This window comes from Moschus berezovskii, chromosome 20 (genome assembly GCF_049115385.1).
Source record: "Moschus berezovskii isolate FMDL1 chromosome 20, NW_MosBer_1.0, whole genome shotgun sequence".
NCBI classification, from domain to species: Eukaryota; Metazoa; Chordata; class Mammalia; order Artiodactyla; family Moschidae; genus Moschus; species Moschus berezovskii.
In genome coordinates, this window is record NC_142479.1 from 52,927,478 (window position 1) to 52,949,834 (window position 22,357).

At 39.2% G+C, this 22,357-nt stretch overlaps 1 protein-coding gene across 2 annotated transcripts; it reads right to left on the reverse strand.

Moving 5' to 3' along the window:
* Positions 1-4,851: 4,851 nt before the first annotated feature.
* Positions 4,852-21,136, reverse strand: KRT222 (keratin 222). Of its 2 annotated transcripts, none has more exons than XM_055407816.2 (6): positions 20,750-21,136; positions 10,605-10,733; positions 9,655-9,875; positions 6,753-6,829; positions 6,276-6,411; positions 4,852-5,856 (listed from the first exon to the last, which is right to left on the reverse strand). In XM_055407816.2, exons 2-6 carry the CDS (start codon positions 10,707-10,709, stop codon positions 5,628-5,630), a joined length of 768 nt encoding a protein of 255 aa, XP_055263791.1. In that variant the 5' UTR covers positions 10,710-10,733; positions 20,750-21,136; the 3' UTR covers positions 4,852-5,627. The 2 variants fall into 2 exon arrangements, with proteins under 2 accessions (XP_055263791.1, XP_088685190.1); XM_088829064.1 differs by lacking the exon at positions 20,750-21,136 and adding an exon at positions 14,069-14,224.
* Positions 21,137-22,357: the final 1,221 nt, after the last annotated feature.

Consider the following 22,357-nt stretch of genomic DNA (forward strand, 5'->3'; position numbering starts at 1 on the left):
TTCCGGTCTCGTTCTTCCCTCTTTCTCTGGGAGCTGGTGTGTCTATACTCCAGCAAGCCAGGATGGAGGCGTGGAGAGCCGGGTTTACAGAGCTTCCGTCCTCCGGCGCGCCTCCCAGGGCTTCCTGCCTTAACCGCGGGCAAGAGCTTTGGTGAAAGCAGCACAGATCTTTCCAGCTGTTCCCAAGCGCAAGTCTGGTGCAGTTGTCACAGGTTTCTGAGCCAAGGCCCAGAGATGTAAATCTCCTTGCCCCAGCTTGTGTGTCTCTGCAGCACCGGGCAAGGGGTCTGTGTCCCAAAGCGCCTTGGCTTATTCTGTTTCCTCTGCCAGTCCTTCACTTTTGGGCTTAAACTCATCTGTCCTCCCGGATCCAGCTCAAATTCTGTCTCTGATGCCCTCCGGGAACTCCCCGCCTCACGCGCACCTCTAACCCCAGAATTTCTTCTTCTGAACGCCCAAGATTCTTTGATAACTATTATGGCCTTTACCTAATACATTGTATCAGGTTGTGTTTGTCATTGTCAGTACTCCATGAGAGCCTTGAAAGCAAAAGTTCAGCTGTCTGCATTGGTCATCTTCCTATAGCCAGTGCCCAGTAAGGCCTTGAACCATTGTTAGAAGCTCAGTAAATGTATATTCAGGCAGGCTAGCGTTAGTCCAGGACTCTTTTCACTAAATCATGACTACGTTGATGTACTAGGTAGCAGCCTCTCCTTGGATATATAAACCCTTGACCAATGTGGGCCACTGCAGAGGGGGAAGGATCTGAAATTACTTGCGAATGGTGTTGACATTTAGAATGATTGGATTCTTCAGCTACCCTTAGCCACCGTCCTGGGTGTGCCAGCAGGGACTAGGGCATCTCCAGAAGTATGCAAAGCCAGGGACAAGTGACCCTCTGTCCAGTTCTTCCACCTCCAATATTTTCATGTTCATGATTAGAGATTAGTGAAACTAAAGAGCATATTAACGGAGAAGGCAATGGCACCCCACTCCAGTACTCTTGCCTGGAAAATCCCATGGACGGAGGAGCCTGGTAGGCTGTAGTCCATGGGGTGGCTAAGAGTCACCACTTTCACTTTTTACTTTCATGCATTGGAGAAGGAAATGGCAGCCCACTCCGGTGTTCTTGCCTGGAGAATCCCAGGGACGGGGTAGCCTGGTGGGCTGACGGACGTCTATGGGATCTGTCCAGTTCTTCCACCTCCAATATTTTCATGTTCATGATTAGAGATTAGTGAAACTAAAGAGCATATTAAAGGGAAAAGAGGTCATCAAAGGATAATGTGCAGCCTGAGTGGAGCTTGAGATAATGTACCTGAAATTGCTTTTTTAAAATATAAAAGCATCAGATACATGGATTAATGTAAGATACACAAAGGCTTCAGCAGGGAATCCCAGTACCTTCTTCCACTGGCTTTTGTAGTGGAGGAGGATTGGGCAGGCGCCATTCTGGGTCAGGTGCTTGGTTATGTCATCTCTAGGCAGTCTTCTGCAGAAAAAGTTCTGGGTGTTAGCAACAAAGCATACTGTAGTGGGAAAGGGAGGACTCAAAAATAGTAGGAAAGGAAAGGAGTGGTGACATTGATACACTTTCTCATCTCCTGATCTTTACTCAAATGTCACCTCAGTACATTTTTCCTGATCTGTATAAAACTGTAACTCATTCCCCAACCTCCTATTCATGTTTTTTTTCTATACTATATATTACCACCTAACATACTCTATTTGTTATATTTTTATGTTGTTATCTTTTTCTTCCCATCAAGAATGAAAGCTCCTTGGGCTGGGGATTCAACATCTGGAACAATTTGCCGATTCTCGTGCCTATATCTGTGGAGTGAATAAATGATCAGCTATCTCATTTTCTTCCCTTTAGTTCTTTCTCTGCTCTGAAGATTTGCAAAATTAAGAAAGGAAGAATATAGGCAAAATATAATAGAGAAAGATTATAAAGATTGAGATTGAAGAGTGAAATATCCAACAGGATGGACTCTACTTACACTGAGTTGCTGTTGATTTTTTCCCCAAGCAGACATTAGGACATATGATCTTGCATGGGCAGGGATATTTACGGGGCCTGCAGGACAGGTTATTTTGGATGGTGATTATTCCTGGAAGATGTGGGATGAACAGTTAATATGACTGTTCATACTACATGTAAAGATATTGGGAACCCTCACAGGCACCTAATGGTAAACCCCAGAGGCAGGACCAAGCAGTTTAGTTTTCTTTCTGGCAGCAAGATCCAGGAACTTTGCCTGCGTTGCCCTTTGACACTACTCATACTTCCTTGAGGTTCTTCTTCCTTCCCAAATTAGTAAAATGATTAAGCTTGGATTGAAGTCTCTTTGATTTCTTTCCCTTGTGCTGTGGGAAGATGCTGGGAAGGAAAAAACAGGGGTAGAACAGGAACCATGACTGGGAAGGAAGAAAGGAGAACAAGGGAGAGGGCAAGGAAATACCCATAGTCCTTGGACACCTACTTGTCTGTGAATTGGCACTAGGAGGTTTATTCCTTTACAGCCTTTTAAGATTGTACACAATTTTTAGGTGCTTCCTCCCAACCCTCTTCCAGATAGAGGTTTTGACCTTTAACAGATTTTCAAAGAGGTTTGTGACTCAAAAAGATTTTGAATCCAACACTGAGCCATGCAATTTGTCTAGAGTTTGTTCTAATGAAGCATTTTTAAATGGATCCCCACCCCCCCACCACTTAAAATAGGGAAAGGGAGGACAGAACTCTGTCTGAACCACTTATAAAAGTCTGGCTAATAGAAACAAAAGTGTGGCTATAAGAAACATGGTGAAATAAACTAGTTTTCTCAGCCCTTTCTGTGAAAGCAGAAGTTATGGCTGTTCAATTTCTATTACTAGAAGTCACTGTGAAATATTGAAGTCCAGGAGATTTCCATAGGTCTGAGTGATTCAGCATGTTGTGTAGACTTTGACAAAGTATGGTTTGCTTTTACCTTCAAAATATCTGGGGATTTGGGACATGAACATGAATTCTCTCCCAGTGACTGTTTCCATCCATATATTCTTGTATATTTGAGTAGTGCTTTGCCAAATATTTTTACATGTGTATTATTTCAAATAGCTCTGTGAAGTTGGCAGGGCAGGAATGATGATCAAGTGCCACCTTTCTCTTCATTTTAAGGTGTGAAAACAGAGACCTAGAGAATTTAAGTGACTCCTTCCTGGTTGCATGGGTCATGAGTGACAGTCCCAGGGCTGGGATCGTAAAGTTTTGGTAACTGAACTTATTATTTACTTTTTTTTCCCCCAAACTTTAAACTTTTGATTTTGTATTGGGTTGTAGCCGATTAACAATGTTGTGGTAGTTTCCAGTGAACAGCGAAGGGACTCGTAGTATTTACTTTTGTATTTTGTTGTGGAAGCATGCATTTGAACCATTTCAGAGAGATTGAAGAATACTAATCTCTATTCATCCATTAAATGAGGATGATACTGTTCATCTTGTAGGATTGCTGTGAGAATTAGAGATTGAGGATGCTGATTACAGGACCAGGAGCAGAGTGAGCCCTCTGCAAATGGCGGCTGCTTTTATTATACTTTTCCCAGGACTATGAGATTATTTTTATTTTTTAATTAGAATATATATTAGCATATACCGTTCTTAATTTTTCTGTTGTTAAAGTATAACAATTGTGCTTTTATGCACCTTGGTTGTAGTTTTCTCCATTCTGCAATGAAACTAACAATATTGGAATAATTCTACTCAATACAATGTATCAAACTCAAATACAATACAGGTTTGCAAGTTCATGTTTCAGTTTTTTTTTTATTGTAGTGGTATCATTTACTTTGGTAAACTCATATCCCAATTTAAAATGCAAATACAGAAGCAAATAAAGCCATTATAAATTCAGGTACTGTATTTTAAAATGTACATGTTATACATACAAGAGCTGCATAGTGGAATTACTATCACGAGCAGTTACATTCATGATGCCGGGTACTGTTTTTAACACTGTGTATAGATGACACTAGATGTATTCCTTTATTTATGATACTGTTGCTTAGTACAGTAACTTTTAGTACAATAGCTTATATGATTGCATTTCCAAAGCTTTAATAAAGTTAGTAGCATTTAACTAATATTGGATGAAAACACTTTGATGTACAGGATGTTATTTTAGGTCAGATGCTTATGCAAAAAGAAGTACTTCACATGCTGTTGTGTCCTTGACAAAATAAAATCATCCCTTTCACAAAATAGAATAAGCCAGGCTAAAATAAATCTGAACTAACTGAAAGAACATTTAAATGTTATTCCCTGTATTATGTTAAAGATTATTTAACACAATTTTCTTCTGGTTAAAATTACTTTTTTTTTTGGTTGAAAGAAAGAAGAGAGAGAGAGTTCCAAAGGCTGTATTAATATGCTAACAGCTGTAGCCCTTTAGGTGATACTTTAGCTGGGAAAAAAAGTATGGAGAGTTGTACTCAATGTTTTTTCTGCTTAGAAAAAAATTGATAGCCTATAAATTTCTAATGTTTTAAAACAAGTATTTATTATTTAAGGTCTTTAAATATACCTGTATTAAACAAATTAGGCTGTTTAAAAAACTTTGCAACAATACTTATTCACAAATATATCTTCTTTCCATATTGATTAGGGTTTGAACAACTTAGAAACATAAATCCTGCAAATACTCTTTGCTTAGATAACAGTACCGTTATCTTAATTCACATGAATGTTTGCAAGAAATATTTATAATACTTTATATAGTATCTTTATCTAATGCTCACATCAGAGACTCAAATTAAAATCATACTTAACTTTATACAGATGGAAAAGTTGGAATGATGAGAGGTTGGGTCCGGTTCCAGTAATTGTAGTAACTAGGTTTCCTCTTTTGCTTGTGCAGCTGCCTCTGATTTTTGTGTGGGAGGTTACAACCTTTACAGTTCTTTGAGTAAAGTTACTATTCAGGAAATCAGATAATGATGACAGAAAACTTTCAGATGAAGATTAATTTAATCATCAGATGCGCCTGGGGGTGTCTTCTATAATTTGCTCAAAACATCTGGTAGAAAATAACTCTTATTTTCTACCTGCACAAATTATTATCTCAAAAGGAAAGAATTCAGCTAAGTGAATAGTGATTCCTCTTTACAGGTTTGTTTATAATTGCTTTCTTTTTTAAGTAGAAAAATTCTTTTAGATGTAACCAGTCATAGAATAATGATGACTCAATGTGTTTCTTGACATAATACAATCATATTTAAACAGACCTTTCCCTTTTCCTTAGAATGTTCAGCCATTGAGTGAAATTTTAAAGACTTAACTAAACCATCTTAATGCTTACAGTTTCTGACAAAAACTTAAGGGAAAAGGAAGACTATTTGAATAATAAATAAAATAGAACCTGTACTTAATTTCTTATTTTAAGCTCCCTTTGTCCAAAAAAAAATACACCTATAATTATATTCCGAGACATTTTGTCCCTCCCTCTTTTTTTTTCTGGTCATAACATACATACTTAACATACATAACATACATACTTAATAACTTACATTTTGGAACAGAAGGTGGCCAGCAGGCCTACCGTGGTCCATCCTAATGTCATTTTCACATCAAGTCAAATACTGTCTTTGGATTAATTAGTTGTTGATGGACGTTTGATAGAGGGGATACTGCATGATCTTCTCATGATAAGCCTGACTTCTATATCTGGTAGATTATCCTGCTTAGTCTGTGAACACCCTTCATCAGTGGCTGCTAAATGAAGATCAAATCGAAGAGAAACTGATTTTTTCCTTAATCGAGGGTTATCTTTAAAGAAGGAGCCTTCCCATTCTTTAATAACTTCATCCACTTTCTCTGTCCTGAAATGATAAAATAAATCTTCCTATATGAAGAAGTATGGCTATAGTAAAAAAACATGTAATATCTATTGTATATGAAAAATTAATCAATAAATGTATATAACTTATATTAAATTTTAAATCATAATTTATAATTTACATTGTGACAGTTAAATGTGTATTCTTTAAAAATCATATGAATAAAATTTCTAAGGGGTTCTATGGAATTTTCATGTTTTGGCTATATTTTTTGGAAAAATGATGAATTAACGATTGAGTACTTTATATGAGTTTTTATATATTTATTCATGTATGATTAAAAATCACGATATGTAAAATTATGTTTAGGCACATGCAAAGATTACTGAGATTACTCAATTGAAGTTAATTTTTTTTGCATGTGTTCATTATTATTTCTAAGTCAAAACTGTTTTACTTACTGAATAGTGCCATGAGCTTCAGTGCTTTCTTTCACAATATTTCCATTTAATATTGCCTGTTTGGTCACTGTTTCCACTTTTTCATCCTCATACTTTTGTGGGACTTTTGTTGAAAAAGATATTTCATTTATAATGGCTGTGAAAATATTATTTATGAAATATTAAATTACAACATTCACAGTACTATTCAGTACTATTCATAGTACTATTATATACTAAATACTAGTCACAATCAATGTGTATGTCAAACTTTATTCAAATATTGCTTGTTTTGCTACTTTAGAATATTTATTTACAGTAAATAAATTATCATATATAGTATTATATATAATTATATATTATTTATATTATTTTAAGTAATATTGTTATTATATTATTTATTATTAATACATAATAATAATAATTAAATATAATAAATAAAGTGAAGTGCCTATAAATGGCACTTCACTTTTCAGGTTAGTTAAATCAGAAACTCACCTGAAGGTAAAACAAAACCGACTCTACTGGTGGTAGGTTTTTGTTCTTTTTTCCCACCTTGGATACTACCATAATATCTGAAATTGGAAAAAAAATTATAGAAGCAACATTGTATTAGCATGTAATTGAAACAAATGCTCTCCAATAAGAGAATGGATAAATTGTAGCTTAGTCGATAAAGAATCTGCCTGCAATGCAGGAGACCTGAGTTTGATCCTGGGTCAGGAAAACCCCCTGGAGAAGGAAATGTCAACCCACTCCAGTATTCTTGCCTGGAGAATCGCATGGACAGAGGAGCCTGCCAGGCTACAGTCCATGGGGTCACAAGAATCAGACAGAACTTAGAGGCTAAACCATCACCAACACAAAGGAAGTACTATCTAGCAGTGAAAATAAGTGAACTAAAGATACACTGTATCTGTAGGGAACAATCTCCCAAGTATTACACTGAGTGGGGGGAAGAAAGATTATCCCTAGCTAATTTTACAAAGATTAAAATATATGCAAAACAATTCCCCATTTTGCTTAGGGATATATATAATGAGACTTACAGGCATCAGACCTGGGAGCCAGGTTAGACTGATGGAGGGGGATAAGATGAGCAGAGGTGTGGTTTAGGTGCTGGCGTGGGGATTAGGGGGACTTCAGTAACATTATAAATGTTTCACTTCTTAAACATAGGAGTTCATTATATTTTTCTTGATAACTTTTGTAACTTTATCTTAAATAAATTTAAGTGAATGTCACTCATGTCCAACTCTTTGTGAGCCCATGGACTGTAGCTTGCCAGGCTCGTATGTCCATGGAATTCTCCAGGCCAGAATACTGGAGTGGGTAGCTGTTCCTTTCTTCAGGGGATCTTCCCAACCCAGGGATCGAACCAGGTCTCCCACATTGCAGGCAGATTCATTACCATCTGAGCCACCAGGGAAGCCCAAATACCTGTGTATCTTAAATATAGCATAATAAATCTTTAAAAATTGTGTTAAAGGAATGTTAAAGACCCCTTTATCAACATCTTGGATGATTAGGCATTAAACCAAATCTACAATCATTTTATTTCATAACAAATTATATGTATACAGCTATATAATTTATTTACATAGCACTGTTTTAAGCACTATACAAACATTCATTCATTTAATCCTCAGCAATTCTGCTGCTGCTAAGTCACGTCAGTCGTGTCCGACTCTGTGTGACCCCATAGACGGAAGCCCACCAGGCTCCCCCGTCCCTGGGATTCTCCAGGCAAGAACACTGGAGTGGGTTGCCATTTCCTTCTCCAATGTGTGAAAGTGAAAAGTGAAAGTAAAGTCGCTCAGTCATGTCCGAGCCTTAGCGACCCCACGGACTGCAGCCTACCAGGCTCCTCCATCCATGGGATTTTCTAGGCAAGAGTACTGGAGTGGCATGCCATTGCCTTCTCCGCAGCAATTCTGAGGTAGGCATTTTATAGATGAGAAACTGAGGCAAAGAGAAATTCAATAATTTGCCCAGCATTACTTAGCTACTAAATGGTATTTTTAATTCATGTTTTTCAAAGATTTGGTAAGTGTCAAGACTTATTATAGATGATAGTAGTTTCACCCAGTTTTATGGAGGATTCAGAATTCTGACGGAGAAGGCAATGGTATCCCACTCCAGTACTCTTGCCTGGAAAATCCCATGGATGGAGGAGCTTGGTGGGCTGCAGTCCATGGCGTTGCTAAGAATCGGAGATGACTGAGCGACTTTACTTCCACTTTTCACTTTCATGCATTGGAGAAGGAAATGGCAACCCACTCCAGTGTTCTTGCCTGGAGAATCCCAGGGACGGGGGAGCTTGATGGGCTGCCATCTATGGGGTCGCACAGGGTTGGACATGACTGAAGTGACTTAGCAGCAGCAGCAGCAGAATTCTGAAGCAAGCACAAATAAAGCTTTATTTTTCTGGGAATATGGAAAATTGTAGGTTGTGCTGTGCTCCAAGTCATATGACCTTACAAGTGTTTGCAGATTATGAAACTGTGTGTGAATTATTAAGAATCCCTCTTTTGATGCCTTTTGTTGTCAGAGTATCTGGAAGTCTTTCAAACAGTGTACATAGAACAACATTGCTTTCCATGGTTGTAATATAATAATAATAGTAACGAATAGTAATATTAGTAATATTACTATTAGTATTATTAGTAATAGTAATTTGAGGGGGCTGGAACTAGTTCTCCCACTTATTAATAATTAGTATTATTAATACTATTACTAATAGTATTATTATTTTGGAGTTTGATGTGTGCCTGGAGTGGGCCCTTGTGGGAGGGGGAAAAGCGGTAAGGTGTGAATTTTTCAAACTTTCTTCGTGGGTGGTCTATTGGAGGCACTAATTCTATAAGGGGTGAATGGCAGGGAAAGTGAGAATGTTAAGGAAGGTCTTCTTTGTAGTGATGGAGGATCATTTCCATTTTGTTAGGCTTGCTGGTACTCTTTCTTGTTGCTCAAGTCCCTGACTTTGGGTCGTCTATTCATAATTTGGTGTGTGCTTAGTCGCTCAGCCATGTCTGACTCTTTGCGACCCCACAGATTATAACTTGCCAGGCTCCTCTGTTCATGGGATTTTTCAGGCAAGAATAATGGAGTGGCTTGCCATTTTCCTCTCCAGGGGATCTTCCCAACCCACAGATCAAACCCATGTCTCCGGCGTTGCAGACAGATTCTTTCCCTGGCTGAGCCATCGAGAAAGTCCCTCATAATTTGAGGGGACTGGAACTAGTTCTCCCACTTATTTTGTGGCAGTGCCTATCTTGTGGTAGGAACTTGGTGATCATGCCTTGGTAATGATTAGGTGTTTAGATTTAAATTTTCCGACTACATCAGTGACCTAAGCAGCTTTGTATTTCTGGTCATTCACTATATGGAAATTAGGTACCTGATTTCTTCCTTTTCTAGGAGGTGGCGATACGTTGCGATTTCCTGCTCCAGCCTCATCTTGGTGTTGAGGAGCATTTCATGCTCTCGAAGCTGCCTTTCGATGCCCCGCCTTACTTCCTGTAGCTCTTTTTCTAGTCCTTCAATCACTGCCTCCAGGTCTTGCAGCTGCATCTGGTAGTGTTGCTCACTGGCATGCAGGGAGTTTTCAAGGCCCCTTTCCTGTTTTATACAGATCTTCATCAGTGAATCAAGGAAAAAAACCGTGTCTCTGAAATCTGATTTGTAGTGTCTTCACTCAGTTGAGTTCTTTCTTTAAAAGGTTTCAATAATTGTACAGCACTTATGCAAGAAGTATTTCCTTCCAGTTTTAGGTATGGCCCAACTTTTAAAAAAGTTGTATTTTCTATCTACAGCTAGAGAGTTTTCTATTTCCATGGAAACCTGTGCTCATTCTTATGCGCCCCCCCCAAAGGAATCTGCAGTGTGATTAGTTTATTATCACCCTGATTTATTTGATTTCTTAAATATTGAAAAGTATAGAATATTGAATATTAAAGCCAGAGCAGACTCCTTATAAAAGGCATTTTTGGAAAGTGTTTAATATTTTTCTATTAGAAGTCTTTGTAGCATGGATAAGAGAATCCTCCACTGTTAAGACTTTGGATAATGACAAAAGCTCTTTTCCCCCATTCTAACATTTTGAGAGCCCCAGGGTCCTGGAGTAAGGATTATTTCATTATTGTAAGTGTGAATTAAACCTTCAGTGAACTGATGATAGACATTGCCCTGATGGAGGCAGGGCGCTAGTTGAACTGGGTCAAATGGATAGAATTCAGTGCCCTGATTTTTAGTTTTTCACTGTCCAGTAATGGATATTACTCCTTTCCCTCTCCTAATCAGATAAAATCTGGGGACTCAACGGGCCAGCCGCCTTGAGGTCATTCTCACCACGGCATGGAGAGATTCAATTTCCACTTGCAGGTGGTGCCACTGGCGTCGGGCTTCCTTGAGTTCTGCTTGAGCTGCCTTTAAAGCCTCTTCATCTTTGTCCATTTTTTTGCTTAGATCTTCTTCCAACTAGAAGAAAGCCAACGACAACAATAATAGCGACAACAACAATAAAAAGAGCACTTTTGAAAATGAGCCCTTTAAAAGCAGTTATAGACAAATAGTATAGGAGTCAAATCCTTTTTCTTTAAATTACAGATGTATGTTCTGGTTGGTGCTCGGTCACTAGTTAAACACATGCATGAGTTAACTGCACTCTTAGCCTCAGTTTTCTCAGATGTAAAATGAACCTCAAAAGTCCTTTCCTACCATGACAGTCTATGAAATGCAGAAAAATACATTTTAGTGAGAAGTAAGTTTGCAAGGCCTAAGTTTGAGACCTCTGATTCTTAACTTTCCATTATTTATGGCATCATTAAGGAAGAAAGAGAATTAGCTACTACTTCCCCCCTTCCCCACTTTTTTCTTATAAGCTGCTTTATGAATTGATTATTTCTGGGACTGGATATATGGACAGGAAGTAAATACTACTAGAAAATATGAATAATTTACAGAGTTAAGTTATCATAGGCATTAGAGAGAAGGCAATGGCAAGCCACTCCAGTACTCTTGCCTAGAAAATCCCATGGATGGAGGAACCTGGTGGGCTGCAGTCCGTGGGGTCGCTAAGGGTCGGACACGACTGAGCGACTTCACTTTCACTTTTCCCTTTCACACACTGGAGAAGGAAATGGCAACCCACTCCAGTGTTCTTGCCTGGAGAATCCCAGGGATGGGGGAGCCTGGTGGGCTTCCGTCTATGGGGTCACACAGAGTCGGACATGACTGAAGTGACTTAGCAGCAGCAGCAGGCATTAGAGATTCTAAAATAGACTTCTGTATTAAAAGAATCCACTGTTGATTCACCTTTTTCAAAATGATCTTTTTAGAAGGCATGCTAACTTTGGATATCTAGGGTGGTAGCAAAATGACTTCTTTAAAAACTGCTCTCTAAATGTTCTCATATTAAATAATGAGTGAATTAGCTTATATTCAACTTTAAGTGTTCTTATGCTGATGCTGGGATTGAATGAAAGTATCTTTTGACAAAATTGTCAACATTTGACCCCAGAAGCAGTAGGAACAATGTATGGAATTAATTGTATTATTTTGAGGCAAAAATTAAAACTTTTAAATGTTCATATAAAATGCATTTTAAAACACAAAAAAATTAATTTGGTGGTACAATAGATTTTTTAAAGGAAATATTGGATTAAATGAGAATCAATAAAGTATAGTTCAAGGAATTAGATGACAAAATTCATTCATTTCTCTTGGTTTGTTGTGTCACTTATTCTTAGTGTTATGTTGGCAGAATAAAGCAGCAACACATATTAGAGAAACCACAAAAGAGGAGGACAAGAATTTCAGAAATAGAAGAGCGTAAAAATTCTGGTATCTACTGGATTTTGAGTGAGGAGCTGGCAGCTCGGCTTGTGTGGTAGCTCGATTCCGAAGATGGCTCTCAGGAATCACTTCTCCCCAAATTCATGTCCGTGTTTGGTCCTGTTCCACCCTGAATCTGGGATGACTTGTGTCTTGCCTTAGTCAGCAGAATATAGAAGATGTGTCAGTTGTAGGCCTAAGCCTTAGGAAGCCCCGACAACTTCCACTTCTGTGCTTTTGGGAGCCCTGGTATACACTGGGAGCCTCAATGTATAAGAGATCCAGACACCCTGTGGGAGAGATTGTGTAGAGACCAGTTGGAGAGAAACAGGCCCAGCTGTCTCAGCTGAGCCAGCCTTCCAGAAATGTCCTGCCAAGGTGCCAGACGCAGGAGTAAGCCACGTTGGCTGTCCCAACCTAGTTGTGCCCCAAGATGACTGTGGTCCTGGCCAATGTCACGTGTGGTGGAAGAATCACCCCCGCTGAACCCAGTTAACCCATAGCAGTATGAAAGACAATACAATTGTCTTTTTAATTCACCAAGTTCTAGAGTGGTTTGTTATATAGCTGTAAATAACTAAAAAGCTTAGATTTATTTTGTAATAATTAAGTAATCATGCTTTCTCAAATTTATTCTAGTTGATTTTCTGAATTCTTTGGGAAAAAAAATAAGTCCCCCAAAGTAGTTTTATGTTAAAAGGAAGCAAAACTTACTGTAGTCTTGCTTTTTCACTTTAGTCTTTCAGCATTGTGACTTGTAAACTAAGTAACTTTATTTCTATTATTGCAAAATAAAATGTTTATTTGGTTTATAATTTTTAGAAATTGTCATCTATTAGTTGTTTTCTTCTCTTTTTAAAAGGTGAGTAAATTCTTGAAACACTTCAAATACCTCAGTGAATTTGCTTCATTTGAGATGCTGATCATTCTTTATGAAGACTGAAAGTGTTACCTAGAGATTAAATTTATGATGTTACTAAAAGTGAATTACTAATGTGATAACGTCCTATGATTTCCCAGCAATATTTTTTCCCTTTTGGTGATGTTCTTAAGTAAACTCTTTGCTGTGTTTGGGTGCTTGGAATAGAACTTGAACTCAGATATGATAGGTAAACTAAAAAAAAAAATAAACAAATCCTGAATTTCTGAAGCCTTGTTTCTAAAATAGATGTTTGTCCATTTGTTTAGAGATGAGACCTTAATTAATTGCTAAGGGTGATTGTCGTTTTAAAACAAAGTGTCTATGAAATGAGGATTTAGCCCTTATTTAATTTGGCTGTCTTTCTAAACAATACTTAAATATTACATGCTTAGTATTAGAGATAAACATTTCTCACCTTTTAGTCCAAAAGCAAAAAAAATCTATAGTCAAAGTGAAAAGTCCTTATTGATTTGGAGAATTTTGATTGTCCCAATTTATATCATTGTTTCTGAATACCATGTTCACATACTCACATGATTTCTGTTTGTAACAGTCTGGTATAAAATCGAACTCATGAAAAAATGATAGAAGCCTTTTAGAAATATTTTACTTAGTTTTATCTTGCAAAGTGTGCAAGACAATAAATTCACTATAAAGCTTGTCATTTTAAAGGTGTTATTTAAATTATTTCTATAAGTAAATCCGTGATATCTTCCAAGGGTATCTGAAATGCTTCCTTTCTATAAGATGTCTAAAAGAGATTACTGTGCATCATTTTATTGTATACTGATCCCATGTTTTGTTAATGACAGTAACCTCATGATTTATATAAAAATCAAATGCATCAATCAACATTCATGTAATGGTCATTTAACAGTAATAAACACAGCCTTTCCCCCTATAGTCCCTGTCACATTGCAGTAAAACCTAAATTCCTTCCCCAGTATATGCTGCATTGAAAAGGAAATACTGTACCTCAGAGAGGCCGGGACAGGAATTGGATAGACATGGATTGTCTCCTTATCCTGGAAGATGCCTGTCTGTATGAAATCATTACCTGGATCCTTGTTGAGAGCACGGTCTCTATCTGATTTCTGGTGAGGAGCTTTTCATAGTTTGCCCTGATCTCATTGAGTAGCTGGGACAGCTCCATTCTTTTCCCATCCTCCACCTTGGCTAACAGAACCTTATCGATAGGATGAGTCTCTGCGGCAGAACCTGCTCTGTCTGCATCGCGAGCAGAGAGAGCGCCACGGAGCCTTAAAGATACAGAGCTCCTTTTTTTCAGAAGCCATGGAAACCCCTGGGTTTCTCGTCAATTGTGCAAATATTTGGTAAACGCTTTTCTCCTATTGCTGTTGATCTGGTAGAAGTGTCAGTCTCTCCATAAAGGAACCAAAAAATGAAGACAGTTTCAGTATTCCTGGATTGGGTCTCTGTAAAACTGAGCACATTTGGCAGAGGGAAGTTAATTTAGCTTGTGGAAAGAAAATGGGGCATAACATAAAGAAAATTGTGTTTTGTTTTCCCAAAATATTACATGGAAATAAATCTGGACTTAAAACATGGTGCCTAAGCTTTTCTTTTATGGCTTTCCTCACCATTTGGATTATTTAAACAGAAAGGGTATGGGAGGGCATTAGACTATGTTGTAAACCTGGAATATTCTGACAGTTACTGGGAAAAGTGACCATTATATTCAGCTGACAGCTGTCATAAGCTGCAGGATTGACTGATTGTATTTCTCTTAAATACATACTGCTTGACTTGTGGTGGGTGGCTGGCCTGATGGCAGAGTTTGATATATTGAGGTGAATTCCTGAAGGCATATTACAGATGAAGCTATGGCTGGAGATAAGTGCTAATACAGGATGAGAACTGACAGTTAACATTTCCAACATTTCAATAAGGTTGAAGAAATACAACAAGACAGCCCCTGTGCTGGGTGTATTCACTGAGATAAGATATATTGTCGGGTTATTCTTTCATGAGTAAACATAGAGTTGATACCAACTCCTACATACTCATATAACATTTGTGCAGCTCTTCTAACTTTATGAAGCACCTTTACATCTGTCATTCTATTTAATTGATAAAATCCCTGTCATTTTGTAAACTGTAAAGATGGTAAGTCTGTGCAGGAGGGGTTAAAGTGTCTTTCCCAAGGTCATATGGTGATTGGTGATGTAATGGCTTGGGACTGGGCTTTGAACCCTTGGCTGTATTCCAAATACTATCTAGTCCCGTTATGTCTCTCCCCACCTAAATTCCTTGTTTAGCCTGAAAAGCTGGCTGCTAGATATAACTGAAATATTTTCAAGGCTTGATCTATCTCTGTTATTTGTAGAGTGGCTTGGCTGAAGTTGTATCTGGAGTGTAGTTCAGGAAATAATCAATCTTTGGCTCTGGTGCTCACAGGGCCTTTGAACGTACATTATGCTCTTTTAATTTCTGAATTAAGTCACCGTTGGCTAGTCCAGTCTGTGCCGGGCATTCCCACAGTCCCCTCCAAGCAAAGCTGGGCACCCAGAACTCCTGCTGAGAGATGAGGCTCCAGGTCATTCCTGTGCTCTGTTTAATCTGACCCTCACCTCCTCCACCCTCCCCATTGGTCACGGTGGATTGGTCTAGGGGTGGACACTTTACCTAAGGAGAGTCAATCTGTAGGTCAGAGACCTGTGAGGTAGCCTGACCCAAAAGCTCTGACTACAGAGCATCACTTATGATTATTTAGGTCAAACTGATTCTCTTTCTTTGGCCACTGCAGCTGAGATATGGGAAGAGAAACAGGTTTTGATGGTGGGAGGAGAATCAGGAGAGAATTAAACTCATTACTTTATGTCGTTCCTTCTGATCTCTGCCTAACATACAGGGAGCTGAACTAGATTTCAGGCCTGGCAATCTGCATCTGAAACAAACCTCTCAGGTATTTCTACCTTATAGCGGTGCTTTCCAATAAAGAAACAGAATGTGGGCCACAAATGTAAACCGCACATGCAACTTAATACTTTCTAGGCATCATATCAAAAGACAGAAACAAGTGAAATGAATTTTCAAATATTTTATTTAACCTTAACTATCTAAGATACATCATGTAGTTGTTACTGTTGTAGTTCAGCTGCCAAGCCGTGCCCAACTCTTTGCAACCCCGTGGACTGTAGCACGCCAGGCTTCCCTGTCCCTCACCATCTCCCGGAGGTTGCCCAAGTTCATGCCCTTTGAATTGGTGATGTCATCCAACCATCTCATCCTCTGTCACCCTCTTCTCATTCTGCCTTCAATTTTTGCCAGCATCAGGCTCTTTGTGTCAGGTGCCCAAAGTGTTGGAGCTTCAGTTTCAGCATCAGCCCTTCCAATGAATATTCAGGGTTGATTTCCTTTATGATTGGCTGGTTTGATCTCCTTGCTGTCCAAGGGATGCTCAAGAGTCTCCTCCAGCACCACAGTTTGAAAGCATCAATTCTTTGGCGCTCTACCTTCTCATCAGGAAAGCTATGACAAACCTAGACAGTGTGTTTAAAAGCAAAGACATCACTTCGCCAACAAAGGTCTGTATAGTCAAGGCTGTGGTCTTTCCAGTAGTCATGTACGGATGTGAGGGCTGGATCATACACCATATAATAAATATAAAGTATTAATGAGATACTTTACATTCTTTATTTGTGATACTATCTTTGAAATCCAATGCATATTTTTATGCTCATTTCAATTTGGGCAAGCTACTCTTAAAGTGCTTAGAACCCGCATGGCTAGTAGCTACTGTGTTAAACACTGCAAGCTTTAATATTTGGGCCCTGCTGGCCCACACATATGGGAGTTCCATGTCTGGAACATTCCACGTACATACTGGATTAAAAGAAATAGTGCCAGATTTTTTTTTTTATGAGAGAGGAGACATATTTAAAAGTATTCTATAAGCGTGTAAATCGTGAAGTTATTTAATTCAAGATCTCAAATGTCACTTTTCAAGGAAAATTTTGCTAATTTGCTTGTTAAAAATAATGCCTTTTATTAGAGAAATCAGTAATAATAGCTCATTAAAGACTGTGGCATGTATAAAATTGTAGGATCCATGTAATTCTCAGTGCATTAGTTAGAGTTACATGCTATTCTTTATGTTTTAGAAATCATGCTGCTGCTGCTGCTGCTGCTAAGTGCAAATAAGCAAGGACCTCCTTCTTTCTTATAGGGAGCATCTTGAATCTACTCTAGTTATTAGAAAAAGAAATCATTTGGAAATGTTGTGTTTTGTTAACAGAAACAAATTAATTATAACATAACTCACAAGAACCAAAATGCTGTGGTTGAGAACACCAGTTGTAGGGACATTCACGAGAGTGAGCCCCAGACCCTTCAGAATTAGAATTCAAGACTGAAGGTCATTCATTCATTCAGTTGGTTATTGGATGATTACTGTTTGCACAGAAGTATGTTGGGTAAAGTTCTGGAAGAGTTCTGAAGTGGAGAGGTGACCTTTTGCGCCATATTGTGGGGAGAAAAGGTGGAGAAGGCATTGTAGAGGAAAGAGAAAAAAAAAAAAAAAAGAGGAGGGTTCAGGGTCAGATTATAGAAAAGGGAAGCTACAAAGCCTAGATTTTATTTGGTCGGAAATGGAGACTCATTCCCAGTTTATGAAATGGGGAGTCACATGGTTAGATTAACTGGGGAGGAGAGCAGAAGATTTCAAACTGAGGATACCAGTTAGAGGGCAAGTGTTCACGAAGAAAGAAGTAAAGCTATTTTCAAAGTTCTGGCTGGGCAATTATAGGAAACTGGATGTGAATAATGCCATGGGCATAGAGCAGCGGAAGCATGCATGAAATCAGTGAGTTTTAGCAAGTGGCAACTGATTTTGAAGGGAAGAGGAGGAGAGGGCAAAGATGATACAGATTTATACTCTCTGTGACTAGAACATGAGTGCTTCTGTCCCAGGTTTCAAGTGAATTCCTGGGACTGGCCACCAATTGAGGGTCCTTGGCTTTGAGCAGGAAAGAATTCAAGAGCAAGCCACAGTTAAGTTGAAAACCAAAGTGGAAGTGTTAGGTGCTCAGTAGTGTCTTACTCTTTGCGATCCCATGGACTGTAGCCTACCAGGCTCCTCTGTCCATGGGATTTTCCAGGCAAGAATACTAGAGTGGGTAGTCATTTCCTTTTTCAGGGGATCTTCCTGAGCCAGGAATTGAACCCAGATCTCCCACGTTGCGTGCAGATTCTTTACTGTCCGAGCCACCAGGGAAGCTCACAAAGTAAGATGAAAGCAGGTTTATTTAGATAGATACACATTCCATAGACAGAAAGCAGTCTGTCTGAGAAAATGAGAGCTGCTCTAAAATGTGGGATGTTTAGTTTGTGTGTGTGTGTGTGTGTGTTAGTCGCCCAGTCATGTCTGACTTTTTGTGACCCTCATGCGGGGTCAGGCTCTTCTGTCCATGAGAATTTCCAGGCAAGAATACTGGAGTGGGTTTCCTTCTCCAGGGGATCTTCCCAACCCAGGGATTGAACCTGGATCTCCTGCATTGCAGGTGGATTCTTTACCATCTGAACCACCAGGGCTGAGTAGTTTCATAGGCTAATGAGTGGGAGAATCATTCCAACTATTTTGGGGAAGCAGTGGAAATTTCTAGAAACTGGGTCACCTCCCACACTTTTGCCTTTGATGGTCGGCTTCAGAACTGTCTTGGCATCTGTGGGTGTGTCCCTTAGCACATGCTAATGTATAACAACGAGCCTATAATGAGGCTCACGGTCCACAGGAAATCGAATCGTCCACCTCTTAGAGGACCTAGTCAGTCTAACCAGTTAGGTATATGTCGTGTCCTCAACAGTTAAATCATTCTTTTAAAGGTTGTGCCCTGCCCCATTTCTGTCTCAGCTCCATGATCAGAATCAGAGGAGGGGAATTAGATTAAATTTGATCCATACATTTGAAAAAGATCTGGGGTCAAGCCTCTGCCTGCCAATTACTAGCCAAGTGTGCTTGGGTTAAATACTGTTTAAACATCAATTTCTTCATCTGTAAAATGAGACTAGTGCCACACCCTTCATACTATGACTACTATGATAGTAGTACTATTATCATCATCCTCATTTTATAGATAAAGATACTGAAGTCCAGTGAAGTGCAGAGCCAACATCCAAAGTCAGGCAGTCTGACTCCGGAGTCTACCCTTTAGAACATAAGCTGGTAATGTTTTAGTAATCGATGAAAAACACTTGGCACATAAAGTGCATTCTTGCTAAGTCACTTCAGTCGTGTCCCACTCTTTACGATCCCATGGACTATAGCTTCTCTGTCCATGGGATTTTCCAGGCAAGAACACTGGAGTGGGTTGCCATGGCCTTCTCCCATCCCAGGAAATCTTCCCAACCCAGGGATTGAACCTGCATCTCTTATGTCTCCAGCATTGGCAGGCGGGTTCTTTACCACTAGCGCCACAAGGGAGAATAAGACTTCCTAGTTCTTCACCATCTCCTGGAGTTTGCTCAAACTCATGTCCATTGAGTTTTTGATGCCATCCAGCTGTCTCATCTGTTGTCCCCCTCTTCTCCTTCTGCCTTCAATCTTTCCCAGCATCAAGGTCTTTTCCAATGAGTTGGCTCTTTGCATCCGGGGCCAAAGTATTGGAACTTCAGCTTCAGTATCAGTCTTTCCAATGAATATTCAGGATTGATTTCCTTTAAGATTGACTGTGATTTCCCTGAAGTCTGACAGGCAGCAAAGAATGAGAATCACTTGAGAATCACTGTTACACATGTTAGGCTTCCTTCCACACTTTCCCCTCTATGCTTCACCCAGAGGAAATGGGTTTGTAGCACAAATGTCTGAAATAGGACTCCCAAAGTTAAACATTGGCAAGTCCCATTATTTGCTATAGTTGATATAAATCTGAGTCCATAGGCTAAGGTAGACAGGACGTATACGTTGCTATATTTTTCTATAACAAATTAATCTTTACCTTGAGCTTCGATTCTGCACAGGATGTGTAATTAACTTTCATCATATGGACTACTACTACTTTTTCCCCAAAATTTTGCATCTAAGTTTTGGGGAACTTCGTAGTTGTGACTTTGGGGCCCCTGTACTATTTTTGATGTCGTCTAAGTCTGGGCTCCCTGAGTCAGTCTCTATCCTTCTTACTGGTTCATTTGTGTTGTTGGGGGTTGGGGAAAAAATTAACAACAAAATCTCCCAACCCAGAAATCCTCTCCACAAAGATAGTAGAGAAAGAAAACACTTTGCTTTATATTAGAATATGATGCACATCCCAGGAATCACTGAGTGCAAAGACAGAAGGAAATCTTCCCCTTCTAGAATCAAGCAGATACAACCTGTTACACCCCTGTTCTCAAGAGAAGCAGTAACTAGTCCTCCAGAAAGAGGACTTGACATCGCCATTTGTCACACACAGTTCATCTCGTAACTTTACCTGGTAATTGGGGTCACCATCTGTGTTCGCTAATAGGCTTCACATAAAGGAAAACTATACTTCTTGTAAGAGGAGGTAGTTTTGGAGAGAGGCTCCTACTTTCCCACAGGATCTGGGAGACTGGTGTGCTATTTTCCTTGGATGTTTACATTTCAAAGTCAAAGACATTCATAGGTTGCAAAACTGGACAAAATCTTATTTAGCTTTTAAAAAGATTCACTTATATTTCAAAGAAACAGAGAAAGAATTTGCAATGACAAGGTTTCTAAAGGAAATGCTCTAAGAAAACGGAGTGTGTGTGTGTGTCTTACCTCATTTCAATAGGGAAGATTAAGCCTCTTAGTTTGAATTTGTATTTGTGCTTCTAGCCGCTTGCTTTCTGCTTTTTGCTTGAGAATCATTCTGCTACATTAGTGTGCCGCTGGCATGGAAATACCAGGTGGGTTGTTTGTAGCTCCAGCTGCCAGACACCCCGTTCAACCATAACCTATTTGGCTCTTGTCCATTTCCTGGGGCCACAGTCCAAGAAGCAGGATGTAGTGCTCCTAAGCCATCAGGTCCCCAGCTTACCTCCCGTTCTGCTGCTTTGCAGGGGCTCTGACTCAGCCGCAGGGTCTGGGGCTCCTCTCTTGGAGACCTACCGCTGCGCCTGTCTCTTCATTCCTCCTTTCTCCCCTCTCCCTTCAGTCCCAGGGAAGCTCTTCTATCCTAAGGTTCTGTTCTAGAATATAAGCCCCAAGACCTGTCTGTCCTGTTCACGGCTCTTTCATCACTTTCTAGCTTTGTGCCTGGCAGTGAGGAGACAATAAATGCATGTAAAATGAATGATGCTTCTTATGTTGTTTGGACTCTGGATCCTCTTTATTCCAAGACCAAGGATTTTGCGTTCTTCTTCCCTGAGGCAATGAACAGAGTCACTTATTTGCTTGAAGGAGGTGGGAGTGGGGGGTGATGAACTACCAGCAGATGGATACATAGTTCAAAACCATTACATTCCCTATGTTTTTAGTGTTTATGAATCCAAGCAAATCAGGCACATACCCATCCTCCATCTTGATGGATTTTTACTGTTGGGATTTTGGCCTGTACCTTAGAAGGAAACAGTGTCTCTTCTAACCTGCTTGTACTTAAGACTGGATTTTTGCTTTCAGGATGAAAAAAGTATTGAAAATAACAGGTTCATTTATTTTCAAGTAATGTACTTGGGTGCATATGTATGTGCTTTTAATATAACGTACTTGGGCATCTGTTCAAGTGCCTAATTTTGTTCCACGTGTGGGTCCTGAATCTTAATCCACTTAGTATTTTGCCTATCCTACACATAAAAGTTGTGATCAGGTTTATTCTAAAAACTCTACTGTATAGCACGGGGAACTCTGTTTAATACACTTTGGTGACCTGGATGAGAAGGAAGTCCAAAGGGAGGGGTTGGCTGATTCACTTTGCTGTGCTGTAGAAACTAACACAGCTTTGTAAAGCAACTACACTCCAATAAAAATTAATTTGAAAAAAAGGTAAAAACCGTACCAGAGAAAACTGATGGCACACAAGTTTCTATCCAATGGATTTCTCCTCCAGGCGGTTGTACATACGAATCTCTTTTCTTTAAACAGTCTAACTGATCCTTTAATTAGGGGGATAATCTCATAGAGCTTGGGTATTATTTTGCTTATTAAGAGTAATTTCTTTAGCCGCTTAAGATAGTGTGAGTTTCTTTTTTAATCAATCATGCCATTTGATAGATTATAGATGCATAGTTCATCATCAAATAAAAATGTATTGTTTTGTACTTTAAAAAAATTGGCACGTGACAGACCTTCACTTTACTAGTTTTCCCTCTTTCTGCTATATTGTTGATTTTTCTCACAGGAGCACGCCTCCACACGATCTGGTTTAATCTTGTGTTTCATGTATCAATT